Raw genomic sequence first — 25,334 nt, forward strand, 5'->3', positions numbered from 1 at the left:
TGCTACCTGGCTTCGCAGAGCTGTAATTGTTGTCAAAAGCTTTCTTCTATTCTTAATAAGTTTTTTTCCCTTCCACAGGTAGCCGGGAATGAAAAATTAAACTGTCAAGTTGTATTCCACGCCATGGCTACACCCGAGGATCTAACGATTAGAAACCTCAATGGTAATTGGATTATGGTAAGAGTGCATGCTTCATTTATTTTTGCACTGAGCGGATCTTACCTTGCGGTATCTTTATGACGCCTGCATATACTCACACCATGGCAATACGCAGAATAAAGGGTTGACGGGCGTAATAGAACCTATCCTGAAGCTGGTATGTACCCTTTCATCCATTGGCGAAATTGTTTGTGGGGGGTGAGAATTGGAATGGCCAGAATGCTCCAGCTGATCGTCGTACGGTCGCATTTAGCAAGGGATCTCCTGGTTACTTCGCAAGGCTATGGCAGTAGCAACGCTTCATATTAACATTATGACATACGGGACGACCGAGCTTGAGACAGGGGAGCCAGTGACCAACATTGACTTCAACCAAAGCACAGCCGGGAAGCTAGCCGGTACGACTGAAAAGCGGACATTGACTTGGGAACCCAAAGAGCATAAGGACTATATTTTTGGTGAAGTCCAAGGCCGGAGCCAGTTTGTTCTAGGATCTGTGGATAAGGACGGCCACATCCGGCCAGAGTTTGAGTTGCAGAGTGATGTAGATGACGCACAAGAGGTGAAGAGGTTTCTACGGGGCGAGACTCTCCTTGACTCTCGCGAAGAAGCGGGATTCATATGTGAAGAGTCCAATGGTGTTTGGGTGCATACCTTTGAACGCAGCGTCTCTTCTGGCTGGACAGCTGAGCAGGTAGGTTCCTCTGGTGCCCATTGATTTATGAAGATGACTCGTGGGATATGTAATCTTGGTACTTGAGCTGACTGGCATTTGGTCTAAGATCTGGGGTTTCGAACTGATTGATAACAAACGCCACTTCACCCGCCGGGTAGCTGTTGTCAACGCTGGAAGGCGATACTTGTGTGTGAGGCTCGTATTTGACTACGAACAACCAAAGTGAACATTCATGCTGCACTGAATAGCCGGTGTGCTCCGGACTATTCAAACACTGGAACAGTCCGGCTATGACCTATAGACTTATAGAGCTAGTTCGAAACGCACTATTGCATTCACTACCTCGGTAAGCTAGCACATACGACCATACGGTGTGGAGAACAGGCATTATCGGAAAGTATGGAATTTTTATCTCTATATTCGCTATCTTCTTGTCGACCCCAAGTGGACTCAGAAATTTGAAGACTAGGGATAGTATATCGGTGGAATCTATGGTTCTATGAAGAGAGCGGCGCAAAGACCACACATTTGCCGATACCATTATGGTCAACACTCGCATCAAGGGCTTCCTTCCACGTATCCAACGCAAAAGCCTTCGTGTCTACGGACTCCTCACCCATTGGGAATAAACCTCTTTCCAACATCTTGACAAACTACAGTATAGCCTCTCGTTCATACATCGATTTGCCTTTGGTTGTAATCAGTGTCAGTAAAGAGTACACTGGAATGGCGTAGGGCTCTTCTTACCTTTCAGCGTAATATTATTCATCATAATCTCCTGAACCGAAATGTTCCTTGTAGACCCCATCAGGCTAACTTTGCCACCACGACGGAGTGCCTTTATAGCGCTCCTTGTGTGGGTCGACATTGATGCAGCTGATGGTGTGATGTCGAAAACAGCATCAATAGGACCAAAATCCTGCAGCGCAGATGCATCTTGCTGTTCATCACCTGTTATCTTGACCGTTTCCATATCCGCCCTTGGCGATCTTTGCTTCACCTGCTCCTTCAGTCTGGCTAACTTCTCCACATTTCGACCCATGGCAATTACCCTTGCGCCCATTGCAATGGCAACTTGCACAGCGAAGCCACTATAAAATCCCGTCGCCGGGCAAACGATGATAGTCTGCCCAGGCTCGAGTTGAATGTCCCTTAGTCCACCATACGGCACGAGTAGATAAGCCATATACATCAGGTCTTGCAGCGAATATCCCAAGCTATCACACAGGCGTGACTCATTCAGTGGGATACAATTTTCCAGCGGCACCTTGGCGTACTCTGCGTACGTCCCATCACGCCACACATCCCGCATCAACTTTATGCTGCCGTCACTGGACCCGTGAAAATAGGCCGACAGAAAAGAACAATCGGGGTCGTCACGAGCGCGTATGACGCAGTCAATGTAAACTAGTTGGCCCGATTTTAAGGCCGTTGCGTCCGGTCCGACAGCTGCGACGTGGCCGATGGCGCTGAATCCACCCACTAGCGGTGTGGGAAACGGCAGGGGGCGCTTACCACTATAAACGTCTCGATGGTAGGGTAGAATGGCAGCCGCTGCTATGCGGATCACCGCGCTGCCATGATCTGGTTGAGGTGTTGTGCGGGTAATAACCTGAAACCCAGACTCGCGGTTTTCCAGGAAAAGGGCACGGTGTTCGGAAGGTAAGGCAGACTGCATGATGAGGTTTGTGAACTACTAAGAAATATAATCTAGAGATCAGGGTGGTAGAAGAAACATGCACCGATAGACAAATTTATTCTTACTTTTGGTGCCATGATTAATAATGCCCAAGACGGTGGGGCAGTCAATACGCTAGATTAGATTAGATCAAATTCTATTATTAGGCATCAGTGCAGGCAATCTTCGTGGCTTGGGGCCATGACAGTTAATTGCAGTCGACCTTACCCACAGCCGGTGGATCACTGGTGGTATTGAACATACTCTTGGTAAACTTGCACGAACCGGTGTCAGGCTGGCTAGAGCTTTGAGAAGAAACTTTGATAATCTCGTTGCAAGGAGGACTTGCATCGCCCAATCCCTTAGATTTCTATATTACATTGGCGGTATTTGATTGTGTTCCCCCGGATGCTTCGGCAATGCGTGCGTCGATAATTCAAGGTTTATATGAAAGTACTATCGAGTTAATGACTGGTTATCGACATTTATGCAGTCATACATTGTATGCTGGAGTAGAATAAGGTGCTACTTGCTTTGCCTTCACTGTGGATGAGTTTCTAGAAGCGTCTGACGTTGATATAGACTAAGGGATTTTTATATGCTTTTCCTGTGTACAGCGGATTCAATGTCGAAATTCCGGCCAGAATACTCTAGCATTGCGAAAATGAAACTAGAATCGAAGGTCTATGTCAAACGCATAGAACATGCAGAGTGAATCATTTATCACAACCGTTTGACAGGCCAGATGTACGCGTAAACCGGAACGACTCCCAGAGCAGTTGAAAAAGACGTTACAACTTCGCCCTCTTCATCAATGCTTTATAGTCCATGTCTCCACCTTGCGCAATAAGTGGGTTGTTCTGCTCTTCGAGTTGTTCACGATCTCTAAAGCTAGTTATCAGACCCACATGTCGGCTATATCTTACTCGCATATTCAAGGCGGTTGAAGACGCGTTTTAGGCCTGGTTCCTTTGGTCTCTATTCATTTGTTTCCTAGGAAGTATAAACAGAGTCTCCGTGCAAAGACCTCGTTTCCGTGGGGCCAGGCACCTTCTAAACAGCTTAACAGCTGGTCATGCAAAGCCAGGACTGTTCCCATGCAGGCAGGCTGGTCGGCATTATATTACGCAAGCTACTAATGGTTGATCTCCTGCAAAGGGCACCATTGTGGATTCCATTCTCGCCACCTCGCGCTTCGCAATGTGAGCTGTCTCACAACCACATCCCTGAAGCCACGCTAACACGAAACTGCCAGTTCCTGGCCGGATCAGGTCACTGACCCGTTCTATGCTATTACATATTACATAAGTCATAGCTCGTGACCCTCCATCATTTCCACAGAGACCTTCGGGTATATCTCCCTTTCCACCACACCATACGTCCTTTATAACACCTTTAACAAATCCAAGATATCCTCGTCCACATCATGCTGGGGATTGTGGTGCCCGCACTAGCTGCCCTGTACATCGGGTACTTCATTTTCCGGTCCATTCAGCAACGTTATGACCAGCGCAAATATGCCAAGGCTCATAACTGCCAGCTCCCACCACAGGCAGATTCCGGATTCTTTGGTGTTGCAAATTATATTCGAATGAAGAAGGCTGCCGAAAGCAAGCGTTGGATCGAGTACTTCGCGGACCAGTACGGTAGCAATGGAAACACGTTACAGCAGATTATTCTAGGACAACGAGTGACCACAACCATCGACCCTGAGAATGTCAAGGCACTTCTGGCTGCACAATTCAATGACTTCGCTCTAGGAACCAGACATGAACAGTTTGCTCCCCTTCTTGGGGATGGCATTTTCACCCTTGATGGCGCTGGCTGGTCTCATGCACGAGGACTTCTCCGACCGCAATTTGCCCGAGAGCAGGTGTGAATAGCTTTGTTGGTGAATACATTAGGGTAGTCTGGTAACCTTGCCACAGGTCGCTGATTTGAACCTTCTCCATGATCATGTTACCCGGCTGATTGGGTTGATCCCCAAGGGTGGCTTGGACTTTGATATCCAGCCTCTTTTCTACCTCCTGACCCTTGACTCAGCTACGCACTTTCTCTTTGGAGAGTCAGTCGGTTCCATGGATTCACAGGGTTCGGACTGTCTTGTCAACTCTTCAGTGAAAGACAGCGAAGGCTTTGCAGAGGCGTTCAATACATCACAGAAGTGGCTAAGTGCGCGGGCCAGAGCAGTGGATCTCTACTGGATGATTAACCCGAAAGAGTTCCGCGAGGCGAATAAGCGTGTGCACGAGGTTGTTGATCATTATGTGCGACTAGCGCTTGATAAAAGGAGACACCCAGAGAAAAAGGACAATAAACGGTTTATTTTCGCTGAAGCGCTCGCGGAAGAGACTGACAGCCCAAAGGTTCTTCGGGACAACATGCTTAATATTCTTCTGGCGGGTCGAGATACTACAGCTAGCCTGCTGAGCTCGGCTTTCTTCTTCCTGTCGCGGCATCCCCACGTCTGGAATAAACTTCGCCGTGTGGTCATTGAGACGTTTGGAGATAGCCAGAATCCTCGCGAAGAGATTACGCATTCGAAGCTGAAGGATATCCCTTACCTACGACATGTCCTGAATGAAGGTAAATTTCTCTACCATCAATGCGTGATATTACATGACGGCTAAGGAGAACAGTCCTTCGTCTGCTGCCACCGGTACCATTAAACTCCCGCGTCGCCATGAAAAACACCACTCTTCCTGTTGGGGGTGGGCCCGACAGACAATCACCCGTGTTTGTCGCGAAGGGCGAGGTTGTGATTTACAGTGTCTTTTCCATGCATCGACGAACCGACTACTACGGAGATGATGCCGCGACTTTCCGACCCGAACGATGGGAGGAGGACGGCCGCCATGGCTGGGAGTATCTTCCGTTCAATGGCGGTCCGCGGATCTGCTTGGGTCGTAAGTTGAACGCATTCTCCCAAGGACTAGACCATAAGAGTAACTCTTCAATAGAACAATATGCCCTCACCGAAGCGAGCTATACGTTGGTCCGACTGATGCAACACTTTGATGCAGTGGAAAATGCTGATCCGCTCTTGGTGGAGCCTGTCATAGAGAACAACCTTACCATGTCGCATGGTCGGGGAGTCAAGATCCGTATGCACCCTGTTTGAGTAGCTCAAATGGGTAGTAAGATTCCTTTGCGTTGAGTGCTGCACGATGGCTGTTTGGGCCATATTAATACCAATAATTGAATCATATTGATTATGCCTGTTGGATATTCCTAGCGCTTGTACTAAATTGAAGAACTCTGCGACTGGGATGAATGAGCAGGTTATTTAATGATGGGTTGTCGGACGAGGAGGCCATGAGATAATGTACTGAATTTGATTATTTGAGAGCCGAGGTTATGCGTGCTAGGTCACAATTCCATTCATTCTAGAATGACGAAGCAATCAATTTTGAATAACTGTAGAGGTTCTCTGCCATTGACTTCAAACCCAGCTTTTTGATATTTGGGATAGTCTGACGGTCCCAGTGTGGAGCTTAAATAAGGTCTCTCCATGCACTGACCTGTCTTCCTATATTGCAATACTTTTGACAATACTGAACTCAAAATATTCGATCCAATATACGACCTTCAGTCAGTTCGGTATCAGTTCAACAATACATAAAAATAGCCTATTCATCCGGATTGCTGTAGATCTACGTCTGTCGCCGTATATATATCGTTGACTACGCATATTCAGCCAAGGTAACCCGACTACCAAACGGAGCCACAGCAGCCTTGCTCTTCTCCCTCTCCCCCATTCTCTTCCAGTACGCCTCCACATTCAATCGCCCCGGAGAAAGCACCCACGGGGCAACCTGCTCGACCATCTGCTTCATCAACCCATAGAAATGGATATCAGCGGCCGAGAACCGATCCCCGCACAGATACGTCTTCCCCTCGAGCTGATCATCAAGCAGATTCAAGAATTGATTGATCACCACTTTCTGGGTAACCCGGGCCTCAGGACACGGGATACGGTTGCCCTTGTAGAAGTCAATGGTGGCAGGGTCGTTGCGGAACCACGCGATCAACGGCTGCGCGATCTCCAGATACATTCGTCGGAGCCACATTCGCGTCTCAGCGCGCTCGAGGGCGGTTTCTCCGAAAAGTGACTTCCCTCCTTTGGCTATTTCGTCGAGGTACTCGCAGATTGCCGTGATTTCGGTGAGGGTAACGTCGTTGCCGACGCGCAGGGCGGGGAGTTCGCCGCGGGGGTTCACCTTGGTGCGATATTCTAGTCTTCGGTTCTCGAGCTTCATTATATCAATTGGGTTGACGTTGATGTCGAGGCCGCCACGTTCTAGGATAAAGAGCCGGACAACGTAGGGGTTTGGAGCTGGGGCATCGTATAGCGTCAAAGTGGAATCCATGATGATGTGCGAGAGCTGGAGATGGATGAGAATATTGTCATATCGTAGATGGTTGACAGTACGATGAAAGGAAGAGGGTTTACAGTATATCCCGGGAATAATATATCTATAAATTCGTTCGTGCAAAGGTCATCTCGAAGACCGAGTTCGGCTTTAAGTAATTTAACTCCGTTTCGTTTCTGGCTCATAGTGGAGTATTGACAACGAAGCCTGGACCATACTAACATCTCGGCTGTAGCTCATCGTTGTCTCAGAGAACTGTTTTGATGCTGGACCCAATGATGTTTTTCTGATCATCAAGAATTGTTCGGAAAGAAATGACCTAACCCGCCGATCGGACATGTGTCAAGCAATAAACCGACCTCTGGGTTAACATTATCGTCACTTTTGCTTGGCATGAGGTTTGAGTCTCTCGAGTGCCCTGCTCGGTAGAGGATCAAATGTCTTGAGGATTATACACAACCTTATACATGGCTTTCAATATAGCCTACTCTTACAGTAAAATGCGTCATCTTATGTGGAAGCATGATGCACGGTTCCAGTACTACTGAAACTAACGATACTTACCAACCTCAAGACTAGTCTTGTGTGACATGTAGTAAAGTACCAAACATTGAGACCATACTCATCTAGGACCTGTCGAAAAGCCGGGCTGATAGAGGACATCTACCAGGATATAATGTGTGTTCGATGAGGTGTGTTTAATGCAAGCTTACCGACCGTAAAGTGAACCCAAAAGGAATAAGAGAGGGATCTTGTGTCCATGTATAGCATGTATTTATATACAGAGATCTGCAAGCATAAGAAAATAATGTCGAGTTGTCTCGGACAGAAGATGGGTATCGGCCAGTTTATCGTCAATTCATGCGCGGACTTAAGAACCGGACATAAGACTGTCCACTTTTCTTCTGCCCCCCTGTGGCAGCCAGGGAGATTAGCCCTAAGTGATGTACTGTGTATTTTCGCATGGGCCTATAGGACCTTCAAGGGGACGACAGAACAAGGCCATGGACGTTTCGCTCATGTCAATAACAATCTAAGTAGGGCATATGTGCTCCTGTGAGTGTGCGGGAGATTAACTGGGCCTTAGACCCCCAAGAGTCGATACTTTGAGACCAACCACGTTTGATTATCAGTTAGCAGCTTGTTTGTTGCAAGAATATGGCATCGCGAAGGCCCACGATGACCGGTGTGCCACCTGCAATGGTGGCGCGCTCCGACCCTGCGTGGTGTCGCCCGGCCTCTCCTCTGATCAACAAGTCATGGCACTTTTCTGTGGAGTCTGAATTCTCTTGTTTCTTTCTTAATGAGGTATGTTGAATCTAGAACATCAGGTCATGTACACAGGATAAGACTGGGTCCGTGGTCTGCAGGCACCGGTTGAATAGTGGGTGCATCTAGGATATTGTATCATTAAGGTTCCGTCTATAACGAGTCTTATTCAAACTATCATCGTTTGAAGTTGTATAGTCAAGGTGGATACTTGTAAATGAATCGCTGAGTACGGTATATGATCTATTTAGTTTCAAGCAGTACACTATTTCTATGACGTGCGGTTAAATATATTCAGGGTATATTGCATACTGTAGATTTCCAGTAGAACTGATGTGATGGTGCGCTTTTCTGGTATCGATATGAGAGAAAAAGGATTAAATACGCGATTGCTCGTTATGATTACCGTCACATTTGTTGACGTCTGATACAACAGCTGGTGCTGTACCTGGAACGATAGAGAGCGGCGTGGATACCGACGGCGATGGAGCGATGAAGGTCGGTAATAGCTCACGGATAGAGTCTCTGGCGCCTTCGGTTTTGGTATTACTATAGCTCCTGAGGACAGCTGCGTGCGTGCTATTTCATTAGGCGTCTTCAAAGTTGTGGAGTCCATGAATTAACCAATCTCGCTTCGTGTAATACACCAGGTATCGGGCTCATTTGCATCAGAACAAGAATAGCCTGCGATCGGAGGTACCAGCTGTACGGCTCGCAAAGAATTGAGTATGGTACGGGGGATGGATAGTATCGTTGTTCTATCGACCCCACATTCCCGGGGTGTTCGGCGAGAGCTGTAAAAATTGACTAAAGTCGAGGCCGTGTAAACTCGGTACGTCCGCGACCAATCCTTCCAGCCAGGATACTTCGTCAGATGTGGGGAGCATGGGCTGAACCGGTGACTCGGTGGTAGTCGGCTCGTGATGATCTTCCAATAGCCCGCTGAGCAACTTGGTATCCGAACGCCGCCGGCGCTGGTAGAGGAGAATGAGGAGACGGGCAGTACCGTACGCCTCCCTCATGGCTTCGGTATCGTAGGTGGTAGAAACTAGTTTCAAGGTTTGCATCGCTTCCGGCAAAAGCTCTAATGCAGCACTTGTGTCCATCTCCAGGAGGATGCTGATCATCTGAAACGGCACATTGGCCACATGTTGCCATGGAGAGCAATCCGAAGCCATGCGACGGGCGGCACCGAGGCTTCGCTTCAGTTGTTCCACAACCCGCTCCATCGTAGCTGGAGAGGTCATGAGGTTTCTCATATGTAAGCGCCGGAGAAGACAGAGGACCAGGTTACATTGAGCGAGAATCGATGGTGGCTGCGTGTGGTTACGGCTTAATGTCTGCAGCAAGAACTCCTCGATCTCTTCGTCCTGTCGTCGATTCTCCGGGCCCAGGCTGGTGGAAAGGGGCAAGAGACCGAGCAATTCTACCGTGGCATCGCCTGGCCTTGGCGAGGGCAGTGCTACCGGCTCGTGGGGGAAGGAAACCCGAGAGAGACCCAGGTCGTACGAGATCCAGAGATTCAAATGTTGGGCGACTCCAATCAGCCGTTGCCGAGTATCGAGATCAAGGGAGTCGCACGAGGAGCTCTGGTGAAGTTTCGAGGCTTCGATAAGATGCATCAAGGTGGAGCTTGCAATCCAGGTCGGATATGGTGGGGCTGTCATGCGCATGTAGATCACCCGGAGTGCCCACGCAGTCACCAGTTCTATGGATGGGGCTGCAGACCCAATGTGGGTATCCGTTATGGAGCGAGTCAGTTCCACCAGATGGGCTTCGGTAATGTTGATAGTGATCTCAGAGAAGAGTGCCCCCAGAGCGCCAATCCCCGCGAGCACGCCGTCAAACGAATCGCCCTCTGCAGACGACTGCCAGCGGGCCTCCAAGCGGCGAAAGAAGATTGCTGAATCGATGAAGCCATAGCACGGATCTACCTTGGCAAAGTAGATATTCGCCAGGGTCTTCATATGGTTCAGCGAGAGAATATCGACAATGGGTACAGCTAGGACTGTACCAGTCGCTAAACCGGACGGTGGATTGCGTCTACCCACGTTCCAGCCGAAGAGGTTCAGCTTGGGCGCGTTTGCCGGGTCCATCTTGAGACCGATCTTTCTCACAAATGCCGCTCCTGAGTTCGCCTCCAATGACTCGGTGTAGGAGCCCGCATGCTCAGGACTCGGCCCATGCATGGCAGGGAGATCTCCCATCATCCCGGTGGCTTTTGGCTTCATGCGACGCTCATTTTGGTAGTAACAGTCATACCCCCAGCTGCTGCAGGTCGAACAGGGGGACTCTCCATTGCATTTTCTTTTCCGTTCGCGACACGGTTCGCAAGCAAACCGTGATCGTTTGCGCTTTAAAGGGGCAGAATTGCCAGACATAGTCGTCTGCATTGGGAGGGAGGAGTGGCGCGATAAGGCAGACCGACAGGGTTAAAAAGCGATGGCGGGGGGGACGGAAGGCGGCAGAAACGGCGGGCGGGAGCGGCTATTCTTATTCCTTCTTATGTGAGTCTCTTATAGTGAGCCCTATCGCCTGACTAAGCATCTCGTATGGCATGTGATGTGACTGATGTCTATGAACTGGCTTCGAATCTCTATCCCATGCAACAAATACATGTACGTACACCCTCATGGCATGAGTTTCGACTTGCCCCTCAGCCGCGGCCCATACTTCTTAAACACCACCGGGATTGGAATCATGATCGCCGCCAAACATCCGATCAGGGTGCCCGCCCACTGCACCCCGAGATTCTTGAACATCTGCTTGGCAAACAGGGGAAACCCGGCGGCGACACTAGACCGGAGAATGATATTCGCAGCAACGGTGGATGCAGCGCTGTTGACCGGGTCAGTACGTCCAGATCTGACAGCATACTTCCTGATTACTTACAGCGGAAGGTAGGAATCGACCAGGTAGTTGAAACAGGGAAGGAAGATACACAGGATACCAAACCCGATCAGAACGCCCGAGGCAGTGGGCGCAAGCCAATGGATTGTCGACGTAAAGCCCGTCCAACTGAACCTAATTTGCATGTCAGATGGGTGTCGTTTCCAAATCTCCTTGCGATCGTACTCACCAGAATACTCCCACCGTGAAAATTGGGGCACCAATAATAGCGGGTGGTAACCGCCATTCGGGGACGGGAACGTTTTTGTTCGCGATTAATTTCTTCACATAGATGGACTGCTGTGAGAGAACAAAGCCGCACGCTAGCACTTGGCCAATAATAAGACCAAAGAAGGTGAGGCCGCTCAGTCCAGGATTCATCCCATAGACTGACTCGAATACGTAGGGATAGGCTACCAGCAGGGCGTACACAAGTCCGTAGATAAAGGACATGTAGAGGGAGACAACCAAGATAATCGGCTCGGTGATCAACATTCGTAATGGCCGCGTGAAGTACTTTTCCACCAACTCCTGGAAGTCAACTTTTACCACCTCTTGTTTAGCGTGAATTCCCCAGTTGGAGGTCTGTTGCCGGAGTGCTTCCGCCTTTGGGATGAGAAGGCACGGAGCATAGGTTTCTTTTAGGAAGAGTACAAATACGCTGCAACATGCGAAGCCCATGAAAGCAGGAATATAGAGTGTCCATCGCCAGCCAAGAAAGCTGGATGATATGAACCCGCCAATGAACGGGCCACTGAAGGGGCCAACAAACACTGCGAGTGAGTAAACGGTGATAGCAGGCCCACGGTGGATATTATTAAAAAGGTCCGAGAGTACGGCTGGAACCACCGACAGCTGACTGGCCCCGAATAGCCCAGCAAAGAAGCGACAGATGATAACAGTCTGGATATCTTTCGCGACGGCAGAGGCAATGCTGAACACCGCCACACCGAACATGCCCACGGTCAGGGGCAATCGCCTTCCTATCAACTCGGAAGACGGTGCCCAAATCATTGGGCCGGATGCAAACCCGAGAACGAATAGAGTCGTCCCAAGAATCCCGACCTCGCTACTTACCCCAAACGCCTCAGCCACGCCAGCAGTTCCTGGAGCAAACACCGCGCTCGCAAACGATGAAATGAATGTTCCAAAACATACCATAACTGAGGTGTAGAGTCTATATTAATGAAAGCTAGGATTAGCTTACATATCAAAGGATTAGGAGATCGACGTACTTCACGGTGAGACTCCAGTTGAAAGGATGTTCCGGATCGTCCGGGCCGTCAAACGTGACGATATATTCATCTTCGTCTGGTAATAGTGGAGGGATCGCTTTCCCTTCTCCCATTGACAAAGATAAACTTGGCTCCGACCTCTTTTCGGAGATATTACTCTGGGTCACGTTGTCAGTTATTCTGGGACTCTGATCACGGGTTACCAGCGTTGGTGTGCAGTATACCTGCGCCTCGATGTCGCTTATTTCGACAGTGTGATCTGTCTGAGAGCCCCTCTCACTGCTCTCGCTCCACAGTGGGAGACTCATTTTCTGTGGTAATGGTGGCTGCACTGTAAACCACTCCCCCGGGAGTATTTACGCCGTCAGATATTGACTCTTTTCTTGTGTGTCAAATCAAGAGCATAAAGTGACGTAAAGCCAAACAGAGACCAAGGCAGTGGTGACGGTAAGATGAACGAGCCATAGGGCAAAAGGCATCATACTATAATATTTTCTACAACTGCCTGGCCCCTATAAACACCTGCCGTCGAGTTCCAGGCGTGAAGCTAACGCCGCGGAGGTATCGGGTATTGCGGACATTGGGATTCGCTGTCGTCTTTGGTCGCCCTGGTCGATCATAAGCAAAATGGCCTCGGCACGATTCTCTTCCTGGATCTCCGCAGTAACCGATGATCTCGATGAAAACTGCTTCCCAAGACGCAGTAGTTGGAGCATTTGCCGTTGGATGTCTATACGCACACTCAACAAACCACATCGTAGCTTGGACTCAAGCGTAGGAGCCACTGTGGGAGCTGGTGCGGTGATATGGCAGTTTTATGATAATAATCTTTGCTGATCACTGGAGTAATCTCCATCCCGGCGTTGGAAGCGAGTGTTTGACTTCTAATCGGAATTTGCCGGCTAGATGGTCAAGCTTTGAGCGATCCTTTCATGTGCTCTTGCAATATACGGGTCTTTGCGATGCATATTGATCCCGTAAGATATGTTGGTCGATATTCAAGCTCAGAAAGGTAACAGTCAGGCTTTCCTGCCCGAGGAGTGGACATCGAGCCTTCAGCTGATATATAAGGAAATTATCAGAGGTACCCGAACAATACTCACTGACTGAAGTATCAAGTAAACTGTAACGTACCCCACACGAGGTGAATCATGAATGGCTTAATCAATTTCACGATCGAACCATCAGACGTTATTCGTAACGATAATTCTTCTGCTGCAGCTCCTACATGGGCAGAAAGTGTTTGGGCCTGTGTTTGCTTGCTTGTATTCTAGGCAAATGAAAACCTACTATAAACATAAACTCTCAAATCTCTGGATTTGACTATACAAAAGATAGATATGCTGCCGCACACATTGACCCCTGGGGCCATCTCGTTGGGTGTAGGTTGATGAATGCGTGGCAGGGATATGATTATATTTAAGTCAAATATCCGAGTCACTAGTAGATTTGGACTTTAGGTAATGTAGGATAATTGCGACGAGGCAAATCCGGAGTATGTCCACATATAGATATCTACACATCTGCATGAAAAATAAGTCAACTGGAGGTAGGATTCATAATGAAGATTTAGTTCATAGTAATGGTACTGTTATCAAGGACGAGTGAATCTATTACAAGCCGTACCGTCTAGCGACCAGAAGACAACAACATAGAAAACCGACGCTGTGCATTCATACAACGCTGTACCTCTCTTGAAACCTACTATTCTCTCAATGGGACATCTTGGGGCTCGGACAAACGGAGCTTGGCGGGGATTAATCACAAATTGGCTCTATCTAGGAGATTCTGACGCAATCACAGACGGATTGTGCGGTCGAGACTCGCTGCCATCTGGATCAGGCACTTACCAACAATGAAACAGGTTTGATAACATCATTGGTAGGATGCTATGTTAAGAGATCCACCAAGCAGTCAATGCAGGGTGGGCAACTAGAGTCCCCATATGATGAGAAACTTGGAAAGAGTAAAGCACAAAAGAAAATAAAAGCAAGCAAAGACAGACGCAAAGTCGCTAAAAAGGAAAAGGACCCAATAGGAAACTATTGGAGAAAGTAGGCTATCGTGAAGACGGTATAAGTTACTAGTGGCAAAAGGCCGTGCTAGGGCTGGAATGCAGATGCGCAAGCTGCATCCGGAGTAGGGAGCTGTTACGAGAGACTAGAACGGATTAGGTCTTATTCAGCGTCATACGAAGAATTATCCCAGCTGCACGAGTGGGTCGTTGGCGTAATTAATAAACTAATGTTATGCACAACGGTTTTTCAAGGATGACTTGGCTCGTGTCTGCCAAGGATATCTGCATACCGCTGCAGCCACCATCCATTCTGTTGAAAGGCACTGAAGACCACCGGCTGCAAAGGATCTGCACTGGCATTGTTTCACATATTGTCACGCTATGCACTGTCATAGTCTCTATGCAATGTCATAGCTTGGCGACCTCCTTCCGCAGCCATACCCGCTGTGATGTACTCAACTCAACTGGAGACTCTAAATCAGCCTTATCTTATAGATATCTGTGATTCTTTGTCACCCGGACCCACCAGTAAATCTATCTAGTATGTAACTTTTGACAGTGCATGCCAATTATGACGGCTGCATTGTCACAATTCTTTAGCTTTAGATTGCTTCAAGCTGATCTTTGGGTGATGCTTTTAGCGGCGCAATGTCAAATCACAGAAGTGGAATCGTGCATGAGGGTGAAATTGCGAAGAATGCACCACGGACTATGGCTGGGCTGGCGACAGGGTGTATGGCATTGCTGTGGTCCAGACTCAATCGCATGTCGAGATGCATGGCAATTATTACAGCGACGGATTGTATATATAAACAGTAGCCATCAAGAGTCGAATACCCCAAACAACATCTAAAACCATCAATCCACAAAAGCAAATCAAGAAAATAGATACCCTGAACAGTCTTCTTCAGCAGCGCAATTTCAATTCCTAAGCGGTCATTCTTCATAAAAGTTAACTCAAAAATTCTCATCAAAACCCAAAAAGTCTTTCACCATGAGGTACACCATTCCAGCCACGCCCTCTGGGACCACTCATGCCCACGTCGCCATTGTCGGCATGGGACCGCGTGGAACTAGTGCACTGGAGCGTCTCTGTGCTTCTGCAACGGAATTTCTCGCGCCTGGTGCGCGACTAACCGTTCACGTCGTCGACCCATCGCCGCCGGGAGCAGGCCGTGTCTGGCGCACCGCCCAGTCGTCAGAGCTATTGATGAACACGGTCACTTCCCAAGTGACCTTGTACACTGACAATAGTGTGGTTTGCTCGGGACCGATTCGCGAGGGACCAAGTCTGTATGAATGGGCAACCGATGCTAATCTCGGGCTGGGCCCCGACGAATACCCAACCCGCGCGCAGTACGGCCATTATCTGGAATGGGTCTTCCGTGAGGTCGTTCGCAAGGCCCCAGCTGGGGTTGACGTCGAGGTTCACGCTGCCCGCGGTGTTAGCCTTGATGACGCGCCGGATGGCCGCCAGACCCTCACCCTCTCTACAGGCCGCACTTTATCCGGACTCTCTGCGGTGGTTCTCGCACAGGGCCATCTACCGCTAGTCGCGGATGCACAGCTACAGCAGCTTACTGCATATGCGAACCAGAATGGCCTGCGTCACATCACTCCATCCAATCCGGCCGATGTTGACCTGTCCTCCGTCAAGCCTGGCGAGCCAGTCTTTCTGCGCGGTCTCGGCCTCAATTTCTTCGATTACATGGCTCTGTTGACGACAGGTCGTGGCGGTCGTTTCACTCGTACACCCAGTGGATTGCGCTACCACCCCTCAGGAAGGGAGCCCCGTATGTATGCCGGCTCACGCCGCGGAATTCCGTATCAAGCGCGCGGTGACAATGCCAAGGGTGCATACGGCCGCCACATGCCACTCATCTTCACGGAGGAGGTGATTGATGGCTTCCGCCAGCGCGCCGACTCCGGCAATGCACCTAACTTTCTGAAGGAGATTTGGCCGCTTGTCTCAAAGGAGGTGGAAACAGTGTACTATGAGGCCTTGTTAAGACAACACGGATTCGAGCTCGTCGACTTCAGGGATCGCTTCCTCGCAACGGAACACAAGAGCCCTGAAGAGGCTCAGGTGCTTACCGACTTCGGCATCACTGAGGAGAACCGATGGTCTTGGGACCGTATTTCCCGACCATACGGCGAACGCACCTTTACAGCGGGTACCTGGCGGGACTGGATGCTGGAGTACCTCCGGGAGGATGCCAAAGAGGCCGCTCTCGGAAATGTCAACGGACCTCTGAAGGCGGCACTCGACGTGATGCGTGATCTGCGCAACGAGTTGCGACTCATTGTGGACCATGCCGGCCTTTCCGGTCTCTCCCACCGGGACCACTTGGACCGTTGGTACACACCACTGAATGCCTTCCTGTCCATCGGACCCCCTCGTCAGCGTATTGAGCAGATGATTGCCCTGATCGAGGCCGGCATTCTTGATGTTCTCGGCCCACAACCACAGGCCCGTGCGGAGGACGGAGCTTGGACGGTGTTCTCTCCCGAAGTGCCCGGATTGAAGGTCCGCGTCACCACCCTCGTCGAGGCGCGTCTGCCGGAACCTAGCCTGAGGGATACTGCCGACGAGCTTCTCTCCCATCTGCTGAAGACGGGCCAGTGCCGTCCTCACACTGTCGACGGCTACGAGACCGGAGGTCTCGATATCACCCTTAGCCCGTACCGTGTTATCGACTCCCAAGGCCGTCCGCATGCAAGGCGGTTCGCCGTTGGTGTCCCCACCGAAGGTGTCCACTGGGTCACTGCCGCTGGAGCAAGGCCGGGTGTGAACTCGGTTACCTTGTCAGACACCGATGCGGTGGCTCGTGCTGCACTTTCTGCGGCAGTGAGTGAAATTACAGTTGCGGAGCGCCCGACGGAGGTCAAGGCGTGGCCAAATGTTGAAGTTTCGGAGGTTACTGTTCTGGAAGTTGGAGTTTGAGTCAAAAATGTTAGTTTGTGGTTGCAATTTGTGATTAGATTCCCGGCGTATGGTAGAAATCAATTTGAATGTAATTTTTATTGCAATAGCCTTCTCTTGTTTCACCCAGATATCCATCGCTATACCTTTAGTACTTCAACCTTCTAAGGCTTGGTACTCTTATTGTCCAACGGGTCTGCTCATCAATCCTCTAATTTTACGTATCCCATTTTCTTTGCTCCCCTCCCTTGTTCCTCATATTGTTCCGTTAAGATTACCCTTTGGTAGATCGAATCTCAACTTCGCCTTCATGGTGACGTTTACGTATAAAAATATGAGCACGATAAAGGGAGAGGGCCTGCCGTATGCTCTGAGTAGGATCCAATTGACCGCACATATTGTAATGGCAGAAAAAAAGGCTCGGAGCGAAAATGTTACTGGAAGCTTCGAAAATATGATCAAATGGTAGAAGCTATCTATTTCGTGACAATCATACAAGATAAGATTCCTCATGTTGTGAGGATGGATTCGATTCCCAGTCCTCTAACTTAAAGCCCGGTTTCCTCAGGTCGCGTATATTCACCCTTCTCGATCATTTCATTAATCGTCCTTTCTGTCACCATCATCGCCTCGACACCAGCAGGTGTGCCACAGTACACTGTTGAGTGCAACACAGCCTCTCTAATTTCCAGTTCTGAGACACCATTGTTGATCGCGCCGCGAGTGTGTAGCGCCAGTTCTAGCCACGCCTTTTGTGCAATAATAATGCCAATTGCTACATGCCAGTCAATCGTTGCCATGCACTATCCGCCGATTATAGGGGAAAATAACAAAGAGACTTCACTTACTTAAAAGACTGCGCTGTTTCCTGTCCAGACCGGGGCGCTGCCACACGTTGCCCCATGCGTACTCCGTGATGAGCTGCTGTCCTGGCCGCGTAAATGGCGTAGCGTTGTTCCACGCTCGGTCGACATACTCGTGGCCGAGGACGGCACGGCGCATCTTGAGCCCCTCTTCGAGGAGCTCGCGGTGCAACTCGTCAATTTTCGGATGAGTGGCCATAGTGCAAACTTGGAATAGGTATGAAAAGAAATAAAAACAGGGATCTAGCTCGGCAGAGCAAAGACAGGTGTCTGAATGCTGTCGTAGAACTCGATTGATAAGTTTAGAGCCGTTGAACCACGCTCCTCACACCGAGGGCAGGCTGAAGCGCCAAATATGGCCTCATAACTGCTTCACGTGGGGATTCTTCAGCAGCCTCGTGAGTCCAGCCACGGCTGGACCCTGTCACCGAGATCCACAGTCTGCAGTCATCGCGCTAAGAGGCAACAGATCCACCTGCAACGCATCCTGAACTCAAAGTCTCAAACATAAAACGAGTGTCAGCGTATTTGTGTTACGAATGTCACCGGTCCTTGACACATGCTGTGGGTCTTTGTTTTCTCGGCCCGCAATAACCGCTCCGACCCGGAGGCTTGTCCGCGGCGTCCCGCAGCTCCCGCAATTTTGCCGAACCTGGTGACAGTTCCTCCCGCCTGCTTATTCGGGCATAGTCTTGGCCTCTGGTAGGACTTCTTGATACCTGAGGCTCGCCATGGAACCCTTAGGAGAGATGTACAATAGGCGTGTTGAATCCACATGCCCTTGACACATATTCATGGGCCTTTCATTTCTTCTCTATAGCAGCCCGCGAGAGCTTGACTGCGCTTGACTACAATTGAACAGTCCAAACATAATTTCGGTTCGTGCACCATGACAATTCAGCATAGTATCTAAGCTTCGACATGACTGGCCGAAGGGGAAGTATATATCCTACATATATCCACAATATTGAGTTACCGAAAGACCAGCCACGAATCCTTTTTCGATTATACGAATTCCTTCTTCCGACTTCTTCCATGGCTGCAAGAATGTGTGCTCAATGTGATTAGTACATACCCTGGGCATCTGTGCCAATGTCACTTATTTAGGGTTGTACCAATGATATGTGGGTATGCCCTCAGGATCTCAGAAAGGACGAATTCCCAAGGCGACAGATTGACAATGCTTCACAGCGAAATGAAGTGCCGGACACGCAAATTACCAGAAATCAAAACTTCAAGCGGGGCTTCGCAGAAGATATCCCGCGGTGTCATTCAGCATTACCTTGGGTTATCATTACGACGACGTATATCACCTAAAGTCCAAGCACTGTCTAACTCTGTACAGATCGTTGCACAGTATAGACTTTCAAAACATGCAATTACACGTCATTCGTCTGGATCCCTGGTGGCAGCAGCAACTATGCTGCAACCTCCAGCTTGTGGTGACTAGTACAGAAGATCAAAAAAGCATGACAGGGATGATACCAGGCCGCTTGGAAAGAAATGTCAAGGAACGATCGCGAGGTCAACCATCTTTGCAACCGACATGTGTTTGAACTATCTTCCAGTACATAGGAAGCAACAGAATGAACGCATTGCTGCGTCTAAACGCTAGCTCGATTTTATCAATTTCCGTGGAATTCGAGCCACTGCGCGCTCCTTCACCACACCCCCTTCACAATCCATCGTTGGTCACCCTGACGACCGTACCAGAATCTGAACCGAACAAGGCCGAGCCAACGCAAATGTAGTGGAGATCATGGGCGATACTTGGGCTTCAGCAACGGAGACCCACCATTCGACTTATCCAGACCACATCGCTATTATCACACTTTCGGGACTCGTCGAATGTCAGAGGAGATAGGCGAGGATTGTTACGCTATGGGAACGACGTCTGCAGAACAGGATTTCATGCCAAGCCTAACGCGACATCCGGACCAAGACTTTGCCAAGCCATTGTTAGCCCTTACACCTACCTGCTAGTAGAAGGATCATGATAAGCAGGGTGGAGTTTAGTGGACCAGAAATCAGAAATCAGATAAAGAACGCATGGAAAGCAAGTACTAACACAATAGTTCATCCCTCGAACGGGAATCAAGAAAGGATACCATTGGAAACAAACAGCAACGGACACAGTAGATGGAACGGTAGGAAACCACCATAAGCATCCCTGCAAGCAAGTTCACATACTACCATGTGCCTCTGCTACACAGACTAGACCAAAAGGCAGCTATTAAAGGGATCAGAACACACAGCTTCACACCGGATTGCAGACCAACGATCTAGGGTAGGAAGCGTAGAGCCGTTCAAGCCAATAACAAGCTTTGTGGAAGTATAGTCTTCTATAGGATAACTACGAGTGGAAATAACGCATATTGTGCCGCGAATTTCTCGTGTGCTTCTTGACATTGCTTAAACATAGAATTCCAGTCGTTACCCAAAGATCCCACTTATATCATTATTCAACTATTGTGGGATGAGCGCTGTGCGCGTTAGATTGGAAAGTTCGAATGGTCGCCTTCTAGAGACAATGAGCAGCACTACTGTAACATAGATTGTAAGTTTCCTTATCTAAGCTTATTTTTCGAATCTTGATTCCTTGTCAGTGGCGTACAGGGTCCATACAGGCGTTCGCAGGCGGCTTAAGGGTCCTTGCTCGGTAAATGCTTTGACATACACTCTAGAATACATATTTGGGAAAATTCAATAATTGAGAAAAAGTCGAATGTCGACCGCCGTTTTGTCTCGGCAGCTTTCCGAATAATAAATTCAAAGTTTTCGAGATACCCAAGCTGGGATTCCTTCAGAATCCTTCACTGCTTTGACAAATGCCCTAATTCCCCTCATGAACAGTAATTGGCACAGTTGCGGTTTATACACGTAGAGCTGGCATCGGTAATCCCCTGGCCAATTAGAATTATTGTTGTTAGGTAACAAAAACAGTTGATTCAAGGTAGCATTCATGCACACTATATATAATATGGCTTAGTCTCGTAGTTGGTTTTGCGTCTCGGCGCCAATGAAACCCTTCTCCGAGTTCAATTTAATTAACCTCTAAAATCCCAGTATGGACTCTGCTCAATCAATATCCAGTCGAAGCACATCTTAGCCAATTTCGCACCAATGAAGACTTCTTCAGACGCCATTCATGTTCATCACCTAACGGCATTTGCTAATTATTATGCTACGTAGAGTTCCTACAGCACGGAGGTTTTCAAGCCATCCACGTTGCGTAACCCATTTATGACGAGGCGGCGATACCGAGGCAGATTCTAGAAAACACCCCCATGTAGAAACCCTAGGCCTCCCATGTTTCAAGAGTGTGGAATAACTTAGCACAAGCTGTCTTTAGAATGTAGTTTTAAGGCTTCTTTCCTAGGACCATACTAAGTTCGGCACAGCTATGTCGTGGTCCCCAAGTTCTCCTTTTTTCCCGGACGCCTGCAGTATTAAGATGTCTGATGAAGGCTAAGTGGTGGGCATATGCCCAAGCAACCATGGCCGAGAGAGGCCCTGCCAAGTCAAGCAAATAGGATTTCTCGCGTCACTAGCGCAGCATATTGTGATTGTTTGAGCAATTGCCAATCCTTACCGTCCGTGATTCCATTTCCGGCCCGGTAGATCAAGGATCTAGTCGCCACGCTGACAATAGCTTAGCCATATATTAAGGTTCAAGGTCCCATCTGGCATCTATTATTTTTTAAGCATTAAGGATCGAATAGTCAATACTGAATGAGGATGCGATCAGCTAGCCATTCCACGCATAACATATCCATCATGGAAGAGAGACTCGCACTTGAACGACGCAGGGAAAGGAATAGATTAGCACAGCGGAAACATCGTATGGCGTATACCGTACCTCCTCTGCACCCATCCAGCTAACTTGGAATAGGTGAGAATGCGAAAATGAGGAGGCCACGGCAAGCGAACAGCGACGAATCACTACCTGAGCAAAGTAGCCAAGCAGGACAGGCAGTGAACAAGAGTGGCAAATGTCCAGGAAACAATAGCCAAGAATGCCTACCGTTCTCGGCCTTTCTTGGCCCAGGCTTGGATTACAACATTGATCACCTGTCAGCAGAGAATTTCTTTTCCGATGTGGTATTCTCGCCGCACGACACCGAATATAGCCACTTGGACCTGGCACCTGCTATGGTGTCGCTGGACCAACAGCAGCCATTGGGGCTGTCCCATTTCACCGTGGGCACGACATTCCAGGCCAGCTCAGACAAATGTAAGTCTCTGTACCGCAATTCTGCTATTCAAGAATCCAGCCTGATGGTACCTTGTAGTCAACACTCTTTCCAGCGTTTGTGGCAATTGTCATGCTGGTGCCAAACCACAATCAGTACCCCATAGTGACCCCAGGTCCACCGACATGTGCGCTGCCAACATGCCCACCCAGCCGATAGGCTACTATCAAAATCCTGAGACGGTCCTCAGTAGTGGGGTCGGACCTAGAACCTGGACAACTCCCCTCCATATTTCCGTTAGCCGCGGACATCTCACAGCTGTGCGCCTTCTGCTTGACGGCAGCGCCGATCCTAACGCCATTGACGGAGAGGGGTCCACCGTGCTTCATACGGCGGTCCGAAGCGGCCACCATGTCATAGTACGTGAGCTACTACGGCATGGCGCAGATCCGAGCGCTGTTGACGCGGCAGGCTGGCTACCGTTGCATTACGCTGCGGAGGCCGGCGATGAGAACTGCTTACGGGTCTTGCTGCAGTCAGGTGGGGATTAAAATATGAAGGATCTGGCATGAAGGTCTCGGCGGAAAGGAGCATTGAGACACTAAGTGCAAGCTCGAATCGGAGGCTTTTGAATTGGAGCTACCCGATTAAACTAAGGGAGCACTCGGTTGGAGGCGTCATGTATGTACTTCTTCACACTACGAAATATTTTAGATATCGCAAAATGTAATGAATGAGCCGAACTTGCCCCTTGCCTTGGCGGTTAGGCCGAGGTTTGCTTTATTGGTCTAATATTTTACCATCCTCAGCCAGCCAAAAAAGTAATTGACGGTTAAGCACTGGGTATTGGGAGTATAACAACCCCCATTGTATTGGTATACTTGCAGGGCTTCATCAATTTCCGTAGTTATGAACATAACTCGGTAATTAAAATACTGGCTTGGCCGAAGTTCGGTTTCAGTATTCCATCAAAAATAGTTGACAATGCAATTGTGGAGTCGTATAAGCACTAGTAATATGAGATATCCGGAAGAGCACCTGGAATAGATATATATCTTCCGACCTTCCCCTCTGAGCACTATGATCTATTGGGTGTGATCGCTGTCTCGATCACCGGTTAGGCCCACTTGGGTCGATCTCGCAATCGGATGGTCACCCAGCATGTATCATAAAACCTCGTTATAAACAATTTGTTCGGGGGGCTGAAGAACCTATGAAAGTGCCCGCAATAAGATCTGTTCGGCTCTATCTCGGAAACGTGTCGGTAAGTTCCTCACATCACGTAGATTCCACATCTCAAGGTTGCATATAGCAAGCTGCAGGATATTATGCAGACACCTGTACCAGTACACCTATTATGGAATAGACCTTGGATATTGAAGAACATGGGGTCTCAGCAACCATTAATGTTTCATGGTACATAACATAGCCTAGGTATCTGATCCCATTGGCCGTGAGTAAAGATCAGATTACAGAAGCACATGGAAAGGGGAAAGAAAAAGATTTCGAACTTGGCGCTGGGATTGGGTAGAGAGGGGCAAATCAAAGCCTGCTCTGGTAATTTCAAGGATTCCATTCCTGCAGATATTTGATTCAGGTATATGTAATCGCTTAGCGAGCTAGTTCTCTACGTGCTGAAGAAAGTCTGGAAGGGATTAATAAATCTCTGGAATGTAATTGGGGTATCAGTGCCACTGCCAAGGCGGCTTGCTCCATCCTGCAAAGTGTTCTAGACTGGAAGAGCTCTAGCAGAAGTACCACGGTGGACCACATACGCCGCCCATACGAGCATCATCTCCACTCTCTGTGAAAGACATGATGACAAGTCTACTGAATACGAGGGGCTGTCCATTCATCTCTAAGAGGGATCGCGTATTATCCCTGGAAATGGTAATGAACTGCAGGTCTATGCGCTCTGGCATTATCAATCTTCCCTGATTCATTCTACATATGTCAATAAGATTGGCCGGCCAATGAGAGATTTTGATGGCCAATGTGTCCGTTCTCTATTTGTGTCTTTGCCAATATGCGTGCTAGCTGCCAATGATACGTACGCTGGCAATTTTGTAAGACTTCTGGATCCACCCGGCGCGCGTTTGTAAGGCTCACATAACCGCTGTAGTGCTTTAATTGGCCCATGTGGCTCGGGACGATGAGACATTCGAATGGACACATACTGGCGGGATCTCTCGGGAGACATTGGCCGAGGCTGCTTGGACAATGAGGAGGCATTGACTCGTCCTCCGACAGAGTGCCTAGTTTCCGTGTCTATCACGTTCCCGAGTTGGTCTAGAAGTTTACTGATGACTACTCAAGTATGCAATTAGGCTGTCACAAGTTGGGTGTGACGCACTCTACCACGCGATACCTCAGTGACAGAGATACAAGTGCGGTAGAGTTCTTCTGGGGCCCATCCAGAAGATGTCTGGACATGGTAAGTAGTCCATTCGGGCAGCATGCCCACGAAATAGATTTTATGGTGTGAAGGCTAGGTCAACCCTGTGTCACGGATCCTACCGAAGTCACATCTATTATACCATGTTTCCAACCCCCTTGTAAGATCAGGGTTTTTAACGATGCCCCAAATTCTCCTTCCGGGGTTGTGTACCAGCTTAGGCATCGAGATTCGAGACCGTCAAACTCTCATCCGAGTTACAGGCTCACAGTAACTCAAAGCTTTGAGCAGTAATAAATATCGCCCAGATTGTTTCACGGTTAGGCTTTGCGACAATCATTTAGTTCATATGCGTCTGGCACAGTTTATTGAAATTGGCCCTTCGATAAAGTCCACCTATATGTCGCTATCTGTTGGACTTTGACGTACGCTCTCGTTGCTTCTCCTATCTTTCCCCCGTGCATGTAGCGAACAGTAAAGCATGTTAGTCATCGATTGCCTTGGGCTTATAGAATAATGGATAAGCATCAATCCGTCCCAATGGCCTTGTATTATAAGGGAGTAGGCTATGGCTTTAGAGGATGAGAAATTATGGGTAACCCCAATGTAAAGCCCTGTTTCATGCCGATGTGCCGTAGTGCAATGCATCTCGTACAATTTTATC

At 48.9% G+C, this 25,334-nt stretch overlaps 8 protein-coding genes across 8 annotated transcripts; 4 read left to right on the top strand and 4 right to left on the bottom strand.

The window, feature by feature from the left end:
- Positions 1-123: 123 nt before the first annotated feature.
- Positions 124-1,061, top strand: BDV37DRAFT_284469 (uncharacterized protein; the record flags this gene model as incomplete). Its single annotated transcript, XM_032087503.1, has 4 exons — positions 124-177; positions 275-316; positions 413-853; positions 942-1,061. 4 exons carry the CDS (start codon positions 124-126, stop codon positions 1,059-1,061), a joined length of 657 nt encoding a protein of 218 aa, XP_031939982.1.
- A 205-nt stretch (positions 1,062-1,266) lies between these two features.
- On the bottom strand, positions 1,267-2,520 carry BDV37DRAFT_252104 (putative isopropanol dehydrogenase). Its single transcript, XM_032082380.1, has 2 exons — positions 1,583-2,520; positions 1,267-1,523 (listed from the first exon to the last, which is right to left on the bottom strand). The coding sequence occupies exons 1-2, from the start codon at positions 2,511-2,513 to the stop codon at positions 1,489-1,491; spliced, it is 966 nt and encodes a 321-aa protein (XP_031939983.1). The 5' UTR covers positions 2,514-2,520; the 3' UTR covers positions 1,267-1,488.
- A 1,331-nt stretch (positions 2,521-3,851) lies between these two features.
- BDV37DRAFT_154614 (cytochrome P450) lies at positions 3,852-5,844 on the top strand. The gene is made up of 4 exons (XM_032079043.1): positions 3,852-4,386; positions 4,442-5,099; positions 5,153-5,419; positions 5,474-5,844. The coding sequence occupies exons 1-4, from the start codon at positions 3,940-3,942 to the stop codon at positions 5,632-5,634; spliced, it is 1,533 nt and encodes a 510-aa protein (XP_031939984.1). The 5' UTR covers positions 3,852-3,939; the 3' UTR covers positions 5,635-5,844.
- A 264-nt stretch (positions 5,845-6,108) lies between these two features.
- On the bottom strand, positions 6,109-6,944 carry BDV37DRAFT_295089 (glutathione S-transferase family protein). The gene has a single exon (XM_032089782.1). It carries the CDS (start codon positions 6,881-6,883, stop codon positions 6,197-6,199), a length of 687 nt encoding a protein of 228 aa, XP_031939985.1. The 5' UTR covers positions 6,884-6,944; the 3' UTR covers positions 6,109-6,196.
- Positions 6,945-8,913: 1,969 nt separating this feature from the next.
- Positions 8,914-12,587, bottom strand: BDV37DRAFT_272675 (MFS transporter/fungal specific transcription factor domain-containing protein; the record flags this gene model as incomplete). Its single annotated transcript, XM_032084916.1, has 5 exons — positions 8,914-10,423; positions 10,805-10,993; positions 11,048-11,179; positions 11,235-12,221; positions 12,280-12,587. The coding sequence occupies 5 exons, from the start codon at positions 12,585-12,587 to the stop codon at positions 8,914-8,916; spliced, it is 3,126 nt and encodes a 1,041-aa protein (XP_031939986.1).
- A 2,703-nt stretch (positions 12,588-15,290) lies between these two features.
- On the top strand, positions 15,291-17,240 carry BDV37DRAFT_295093 (FAD-NAD(P)-binding-domain-containing protein; the record flags this gene model as incomplete). The annotated part of the gene is made up of 1 exon (XM_032089783.1): positions 15,291-17,240. The coding sequence occupies one exon, from the start codon at positions 15,291-15,293 to the stop codon at positions 17,238-17,240; it is 1,950 nt and encodes a 649-aa protein (XP_031939987.1).
- Positions 17,241-17,662: 422 nt separating this feature from the next.
- Positions 17,663-18,580, bottom strand: BDV37DRAFT_252108 (AhpD-like protein). The gene is made up of 2 exons (XM_032082381.1): positions 18,068-18,580; positions 17,663-17,994 (listed from the first exon to the last, which is right to left on the bottom strand). The coding sequence occupies exons 1-2, from the start codon at positions 18,279-18,281 to the stop codon at positions 17,768-17,770; spliced, it is 441 nt and encodes a 146-aa protein (XP_031939988.1). The 5' UTR covers positions 18,282-18,580; the 3' UTR covers positions 17,663-17,767.
- Positions 18,581-21,859: 3,279 nt separating this feature from the next.
- On the top strand, positions 21,860-22,826 carry BDV37DRAFT_284477 (ankyrin repeat domain-containing protein; the record flags this gene model as incomplete). Its single annotated transcript, XM_032087505.1, has 3 exons — positions 21,860-21,923; positions 21,975-22,316; positions 22,375-22,826. 3 exons carry the CDS (start codon positions 21,860-21,862, stop codon positions 22,824-22,826), a joined length of 858 nt encoding a protein of 285 aa, XP_031939989.1.
- Between the last annotated feature and the right edge of the window lie 2,508 nt (positions 22,827-25,334).

Source organism: Aspergillus pseudonomiae, assembly GCF_009193645.1.
Source record: "Aspergillus pseudonomiae strain CBS 119388 unplaced genomic scaffold BDV37scaffold_48, whole genome shotgun sequence".
NCBI lineage: Eukaryota > Fungi > Ascomycota > Eurotiomycetes > Eurotiales > Aspergillaceae > Aspergillus > Aspergillus pseudonomiae.

Bases quoted from the DNA above. Each gene is read 5' to 3' on its own strand.
- BDV37DRAFT_252104 (XM_032082380.1), bottom strand. From the start codon at position 2,513: ATGCAGTCTGCCTTACCTTCCGAACACCGTGCCCTTTTCCTGGAAAAC. The intron at 1,524-1,582 runs GTAAGAAGAGCC...TTACAACCAAAG, and splicing joins GAATAATATTACGCTGAAAG to GCAAATCGATGTATGAACGA.
- BDV37DRAFT_154614 (XM_032079043.1), top strand. From the start codon at position 3,940: ATGCTGGGGATTGTGGTGCCCGCACTAGCTGCCCTGTACATCGGGTAC. The intron at 4,387-4,441 runs GTGTGAATAGCT...ACCTTGCCACAG, and splicing joins CGCAATTTGCCCGAGAGCAG to GTCGCTGATTTGAACCTTCT. The intron at 5,420-5,473 runs GTAAGTTGAACG...ACTCTTCAATAG, and splicing joins TCCGCGGATCTGCTTGGGTC to AACAATATGCCCTCACCGAA.
- BDV37DRAFT_295089 (XM_032089782.1), bottom strand. From the start codon at position 6,883: ATGGATTCCACTTTGACGCTATACGATGCCCCAGCTCCAAACCCCTAC.
- BDV37DRAFT_252108 (XM_032082381.1), bottom strand. From the start codon at position 18,281: ATGGCCACTCATCCGAAAATTGACGAGTTGCACCGCGAGCTCCTCGAA. The intron at 17,995-18,067 runs GTAAGTGAAGTC...ACTGGCATGTAG, and splicing joins GAAACAGCGCAGTCTTTTAA to CAATTGGCATTATTATTGCA.